The sequence below is a fragment of the Benincasa hispida genome, chromosome 1 (assembly GCF_009727055.1).
Source record: "Benincasa hispida cultivar B227 chromosome 1, ASM972705v1, whole genome shotgun sequence".
Taxonomy (NCBI): Eukaryota; Viridiplantae; Streptophyta; class Magnoliopsida; order Cucurbitales; family Cucurbitaceae; genus Benincasa; species Benincasa hispida.
The window spans coordinates 77,105,160-77,112,837 of record NC_052349.1 but is presented as its reverse complement, the minus strand read 5'-3'; the positions used below and the strand labels follow the sequence as shown (position 1 = coordinate 77,112,837).

General features: G+C 38.0%; 1 protein-coding gene across 1 annotated transcript; it reads right to left on the bottom strand.

Moving 5' to 3' along the window:
* Positions 1-964: 964 nt before the first annotated feature.
* LOC120079252 lies at positions 965-2,136 on the bottom strand. The gene is made up of 3 exons (XM_039033413.1): positions 1,916-2,136; positions 1,363-1,774; positions 965-1,321 (listed from the first exon to the last, which is right to left on the bottom strand). The coding sequence occupies exons 1-3, from the start codon at positions 2,134-2,136 to the stop codon at positions 965-967; spliced, it is 990 nt and encodes a 329-aa protein (XP_038889341.1).
* Positions 2,137-7,678: the final 5,542 nt, after the last annotated feature.

The following is a 7,678-nucleotide window of genomic DNA, read 5'->3' as shown; positions in this document are numbered from 1 at the left end:
GTTTGGTCGGCCATGGAAATGGATTGGAAGGTCTGGCAAAATTCAAGCTTTTGGGAGGAGAACAGGGTTCTGAAAGAAAAATGTTTAGGTTTCCGATTTGCTGGTAAAGAATTTCCAAAGACGGGGAAGGAGGTATTTATAGGTTAGGCCATGGCGGGGCCCAGTGCGATTTGTGCGACGACTGACTCGAGCAGCTCAGCAAGCGCATCGTTCCACCTCTCGTATTTATGGAATTTTCAGAAAAAGCGTTATTTCGTTTGCCAAGCCATAATTTCTTGGGGATACAAATCGATTGGACTTCTTCCCGAATTACCAGACAAAATTTTCTTTAATATTTTATTTGAATAGACGCATGATAAGTTATAACACATTGTGTTCAATAGCGCAACTGTATCTTTGCAGAGGATGGGCAATAATGCATATATCCTCGCAACATACCCCTTAACCAACGCATTTCTGGAGGATACCTCGACATAGTGCATTTGGCTGAGGACAGACAAAGGACATATACGAGCGCAACACACCCCTCAACTCAATTCAATTGAGTTAGGCGATCGCAGTGCATTCCTAGTAGGTTTGGGATGCGTCTATTGTCATCTTGCTTTCTTGTTGTTAAATGTTTTATTATCGTAAATTATATTTTACACATCAGTATTTTTTTTTATATATTTTTTTTTCTTTATGACTCAATCATTCACAATTTAAAGCACATATGCTGACTACAGAAAAACTCAAAGAATTAAAGGCAAGAACGAATTAAATGCACAAAAGTAAATGAAGAATTAAATTTGAAGAGTCAAAATTTGAATTAAATGAATCATTAAAACTAGGTTCAGAAATCAAAGAAGGAATTCAATAAAGCAGAGTAAACGTAGTATTGAGATATGGACCGAAAATTTTGCGTTGTCTTTGATGATCGCAATCCACATCTCCGCAGGTGGTCAGGCTTGCCTACTCAATGTCTTCACAGACATTGCTCTTTCCTTGTTGATCCTGGGGCTTCAGAATTGCTGGGCAATGTTTCAAGTGTCTGACTTCTCAGCTCAGAGGCCAGCTGGCCCACTTGAATCTCCAGATTCCTTATAGAGGACGCTTGCGCTTGCATAACTGCATTATTCTTGTCCATGTACTGTTTCAGCAGTGCCTCTAACGATCCTCCTGAGGCATTAGATGATGATGATGGTTGCTGGTTCTGCGGTCTTGATTGCCCCTTGTTGTTGTGAAACGGAGGATTTTCTCTGTTGCCCCCTGATGGTTCATTGGTCCCCCTAGGTTGGGATTGCCACCCCAACCGAAGTTCGGATGACTCCTCCAGCCCGGACTGTAGATGTTGCTGAAAGGGTTGTTCTGGATAGCACACACTTGCTGAAGATTCAATGGGCATCCTTCAGCTCCATGAGCCCCTCCACAGTTGACGCAACCAATTACGGCCACATGAGCCAGTGCAACAGGTTGTGCTGATTGTGAAGCAATGGCTCCTTGATTAATGGCCATTGATTGGAGGATTGAAGTTACCGTGGCCATCTGGGCGGCCAATGTAGTCATTGTCTCCACAGGGACAATGGCTGTTTCAGCTTTTCTTCTCTCGGCACCTCGGCCTCCATATCTGTAATCTATCCAGTCATCCATATTTCGCGAGATGCGGTCAAGGATGACTTTGGACTCCGTGTATGTCTTATCCATAAAACCTCCTGTCGCAGAGGCATCAACAACAGCCTGCGTTGCACTGTTCAGGCCATTGTAGAATGTTTCCATCAAGACACAATCGGGAATCCTGATATGCAGGCAGTTTTTCACCAACCTTCTAAATCGCACCCAGGCGGTGCTCAGGGTCTCATTCTCTTTTTGTTCAAAGCTAAGCACATCCTTTCGTCTTTTTGCGTTGACAGCCGGTGGGAAGAACTTCTTCATAAACCGCTCAACCAATTGCCCCCATGAAGTGATTTCATTGGGCTCTAGTGAATAAGCCCACTTCTTAGCCTCATCCCTCAAGGTGTAAGGGAACAAATATAACCTAATATTCTCCAGGGTCAAGCCAGGTAGGGAGAAATTACCGCACATCTCAACAAAGCTGGTCAGGTGGGCATGCGGATCTTCACCTTGCAGACCCCTAAACTGCCCTGCATTCTGAATCATTTGTAACATGACCGGCTTGATCTTAAAGTGCGCATTCTCCTTTATAGTTGGCCTTGAGATTCCAAGCGAAAAATCATAAAGGTTGGGTGCCGTATAGTTTCATATTGGGATACTATGATCGGTTGCCAGGAATACGGGATCCTGAGCCAGTTTAACAGCCCCTTAATTCACACCTGGCACCGCGTTATCGTTATTATCTACAATGTTAGCTACCTTTTTTCGCTAATTTCTTTTCTGGCGTATCCTTGCGCGGTAGGTTCGCTCGATCTTAGGGTCAGCTATGAATCCTGATTCAGCACCAGGATTCATAAACCGTCAGGCTGCTCTCCACGTTGAACAGCCAGTACAATGAGATCTGTCCTACAAAATACCAAAAACCACTCAAACAAGAAACCATTAACCAAGTTCAACGGCAACGGTGCCATAAACTTGTTGACTCAGGAGGTATGTATGATATTAAATGCTCAAAATGATGCGATACTACTTCTATTTATGCGTCAATTAGGAATATTCATGTAATATGCTCTGCGTTGTCACAAGTTTCTTTACGATGGAGTCAAGAGTAACTCCACCGCAAGTTTCTCGGTATGATTCGAGGTCGAACACGGGAAACTGGTTTTCGGTTATTGCAGTACGTTCATGGTATATGTGACCAGGTTTTCAATTCTTTATCAAGGGGTTTGTACAGGTATGTAAATTGCGGTAAAATAAAGGAAAGTAATAAAGATGCGATAAAACATAAAAATACAATAAACCTAAGCTAGATGTTACAAGATACAGGCTTCATGTACAAGATGCTAGGATTAAGGCTGGCTGTGAAGGTTGTGCAAAGATGTGGGATATGGCGACAAGTCTTATGAACATAATAGAAAGAGAAAGATAAATATTATAAACAATGCAAGTTCTTAATTCGATTGAAGGTAAAAATATTGTTCCACTCTTCTCTTGGTGTACACCTCTCAGTGATCGGCCATGTTCCCCACATGTCTGTGGTGAAATAAAGTCTAACGTAATGAACGCAAGGTTGCTACTATGTCTGGAAGTACTACTCGCTTTAGTTAACGCAGTCTTCTGACCCTCTCTCGATAAATCAGAATGACATCTTCACTTCTGCTCTCACAGGTGAAGATGTTGTCTAGCATTCTTTAGCTAAACGTATTTTATAACTTTAATATAGATTAAGTTCTTGGTGATTCATATTGCTCTTCAAGAGATTAAGAAAACATCATGATGAAAGTGACTAACGGTGGATGGAAATAGACAGAAAATGGTAGATGGAATCTATTGAAACATTTAATATTTCTACTAAGCGTTTGATACATGATTTGTGAATGAAGAGGTAAAGAAAATATGGAATACAATGAAAGAGAGATAGAACAGATACAAACAAGTGCCAACATCTTGGCATAGATTCGATGGAAATCTGCTTGCCGGATCGGATGGTTTCGATGGCAGGAAGAGCTTCCCTCTCAGGCTTGCGCCACCGGTAGTAGGGATCTCTGAACAGAGCTTCGATCGGGTGTATGGCAGGTTGGATCTGAGATTCACCTTTTGACCTTATCTCGTTCTCTTCCCAGATTTCTTCTCTTCAGCTTTCAGCTCAGCCTTTTCTCTCTAAAATATTACAGCATTTAGCCCCGTATCCAGTAGCATACTTTTCTCTAAAATCAATGGGGTATTTATAGGAGTAGATCCTTGACTCCGGCCTTGTGGTCCCACTTGATGAATATGGTAATTTCGTAGATGGAGGGATATTATTCCTTTTGTTATGCAATTAGACCATCAATTCTGCACAATCGTTAGTTGTACACATGTCGCAATCCTCCGCTCTCGCGTTTCTCAATTGCATCTTTCGATCATAGGTTCGCATGTGGTGTTTGTTCGAAGCATAGCTCTAGACTGACTATCGCCTTGTGCTGTCACTTCAGTAATCATCTCTTCATGGTTGATCGACGGGCGCAATTGTGACATAGATGCGTTGATTAGTTTCTTATGAGCCTTAAGTGCAAGCGGTGACTTGGTCTCCTTCAACACAGAGTTAAATTTGGATTGTCTTCCATATTTTTGGCGTTAGTGGGTGTAATCGCAAACATTTATAATTATTGTCATACTAGGCTAATTTTCATACAATTGGCGCATAATTACTAACGTTTGGCTGTGATATCTAGATAAGGTGGCATAAATAACTTGTATTTCTACAAGTTATCAGCCTCAATTAGAGCATTTGGAGGTTGGTTTGGGTGGTTCGGGCGTGGTTCGGGTTGGGTCGAGCGATCTAGACCTCTGTGGTATTATTTAATTATTTTATGTATGTGATGTGTATTACATTTGTGCATATAGTATGCCATTTAGATTTAAAATCCCACCATAGGATAACATGTTACATGCATAATATTATGTTATAAGTTAGTTATAATATATAATATGCATGTTTAGGATTTCTTAAAATTAATTATGTGTTATGTTAATTTTGAATGTCTTTGATGTATGTTATGGATGAATAACATGTCTATTTTTTTATAAATTGTTATAAAATCGCATTAGACATTAAAATCCATAGCAAAGATTATTAACATGCTCATTTAGGTTAACAACTTGCTTTAATAGTTAAAATAGGTCGTTATCTTATAAAATATGTTACAAACTCAGTCGATTCATAATCCTGTCTAAGGCTGGAGGTATTTAAGTTGACGGTTTACGTAACACTTCCTACCTTGGGATTATGACCAAAATGTTGAGCATTATTAACCGATTTTATGAGCTTGCGTGAGCGATATGAGGTTTAAAATTGGTTTAACACCTAGACATCGTAGGTTTAAATCCAAATATAAACGTTATACTTGGATAAATCACATAGACTTAGGTTGTTTAAAAGTAGCCTGAATATACCTAAGTAAAAGAATACCCAAAAAGTTTTTAGCAGTATATACGATATAACAATTTAGAACACTTCAGCGAGAGATTAACAATATATATGATATATTGTTTTTAGCTCTCACGTCCCCAAGAGTTCACAACGTGAGATTCATACTCGGCTTCGTGTCGCTTTTACCACAACTACTCCATTCGAAAATTGTTTGCATGGATCGATAATAAGGTGAATGGGGGAAGTAGTTTATAGTAAGTGGGTGAAGAAAATGTGTCAATATATCCTATGGTCTCATCCATTAGTTTGAACCGTGAGATTCCTATGTTGCGTCTACTATCGTTTTTAGGGGATAATAGCTACTTGTTAACCGCGATGATCCCTTCAGAGGGTTATAGCATAGGATTCGAAACAACCCAAGCTTCAGAAATGAAAAGGGTTTTATAGTTCCGTCTTGAACATTGTCTTCCAATTCGGGGCATGTTCATACTGCTCTATAAGACCTAAAAATGGTGGGTCACACTTACAAGAGTTACTAAATGTTAGTTAAAATTCTTGACCAAAAACAGTAACCAAACTACTATAGGAATAAGAATTATTCTAGATATAGTATTTGTTCAAGATTGTCTTACTTCAATGAAAGAGTATTTGACTACCCCTTGGTAGCATCTATTCTAACTCACTAAAGTATCGTTGAAAATAAATATGGGTACTTTATTACGTTTGCTAAAATTGGATTTAAATGCAATGTCGAACTCGATTATAAAACTTCTTGCTTCTGATAAACTCAAAGGAGAAGGTTACTCTAACTGGAAATCAAACATAAACACAATTCTAGTGGTTGACAACCTAGGCTTTGTTTTAATAGAGGAATGTCCTCTTCCCAGTTCAAATACTAACCAAAATGTCGGGAAGTTTATGATAGATAAGTAAGGGCTAATGAGAAGGTGAGATCCTACATCTTGGTGAGCATATCTGATGTGCTCAATAAGAAACATGAAGCCATGCCCACTGCTCGTGAAATCATGTCTGTTGGGAATGGTGTCCTAAATTTTCTTATAATCTCATAGTTTGTAAACTCTGTATAAACATATTGTTGTTAATAAAATAAGTGTTATTTTATGAGCATATACTCAATCCAATAAACTAAGATCTAAGGTTATTTCATGTAATTTAAGCAAGTATGTAGAGACGTACAAATGGATCTTGTTTAAATAATAACCTAAATGGTTTGTAGTAGATGGATAAGGTTGGGTACTTATCCTGGTGACACTATAGATACGACCCACTTTGTAGGTGTTACAAGTGTTGTAAAGTGCTACAAATGATCTGATCCTGATCATTCATGTTGAGACATGCGAGCGGGGGTATCCCATACAAAAAGTTTGTATAAGACTAGACCACAAAATGATAATAGAGCATTTCATTAGGATGACCATAGGTGACATGACCTGAATCCTTAGTGAGTTGTGAACTCCTGTTCATGAAGGTGGTCCTTTGATTTGTATGGGTGAAAGTGGCCAGATTATCAACTCAACAAGCCTACCATTTTGGGGATTCATCTTACTAAGGAGCTGGGAACTCAGCTACATAAGACGAAATTCACTTCTTCCCTGATGCAAGGGCAAGTAGATAAATAGCTCCCTTAAGGGTTGATTTCAGGTCTTGAACATAGTGGTCACACCCTTTCCTGGCCCGAGAGGACCTGGTCATAGTGGGACTATAACTTATTGTTCATTAGAGGAATCAATGATACTTAAGGAGTTAGATGTAACTACAAGGGTAAAATGGTATTTTGGCCCAGCTGTACTTACGAGCAATTTGTGAAGGGTCATCGCATTGTTGATTGGTTATAGCCAATGGACATAGAAATTTATTTGTAGTGCGAAGAGTGTAGTTGTCAGTATTTAGTGGAGTGACCGGCAGGTAATGGAAGTTGAGTAATTTAATTAAAGAATTTAATTAATTATCCAAGTACTGTTGGAGCTTCAATCTATAGGTCCATAAGGTCCCCACTATAGCTCAAGAGAGATTTTGTCTTTGGATTAATTTGAAGTGTTCAAATTAATTAAGAGAATTAATTAAGAGAATTAATTATATATGATATAATTAATTATAATGTATTTCATACATTATGAGAAAATTTTGAATATGATTCAAATACCAATTATATGAATGAGATTCATGTAATTAAATATAAATATGATGTATATTGAGAGGAATTACATATTTGGATACGATCCAAATATCATTTATATGAATGAGATTCATGTAAATGGATTTAATATAAATATGATTTATATTAAATGTCATGTATAGTTAAGAGAGAATAAAAACTATAGTTTATTTTGTATTTGATGTAATATATAACTATAGGTCATATGTTATATTTGATATAACATATAATGTATATATAATAAAGTAGTTATTATATATTTTTTTATTAATTTATTTGAAATTAATAAAAGGGAAAGAGTTATAACTCCCTCCCCACATTCTCTCAAAGAAAACGAACAAGTGATAAAAGTGGGTAGAGTGAGAATAATTCTCTTCAAGCATCCAACGTTTTTTACAGAGAAAAGTTATCTGGAGAAAAAACTCCCTCCCATCCTCTCCATCTCCTTCCCTCTTCTTAGGACTCAAGCAAAGTCCAAAACTTCTGTTTGAGTCTTTGAA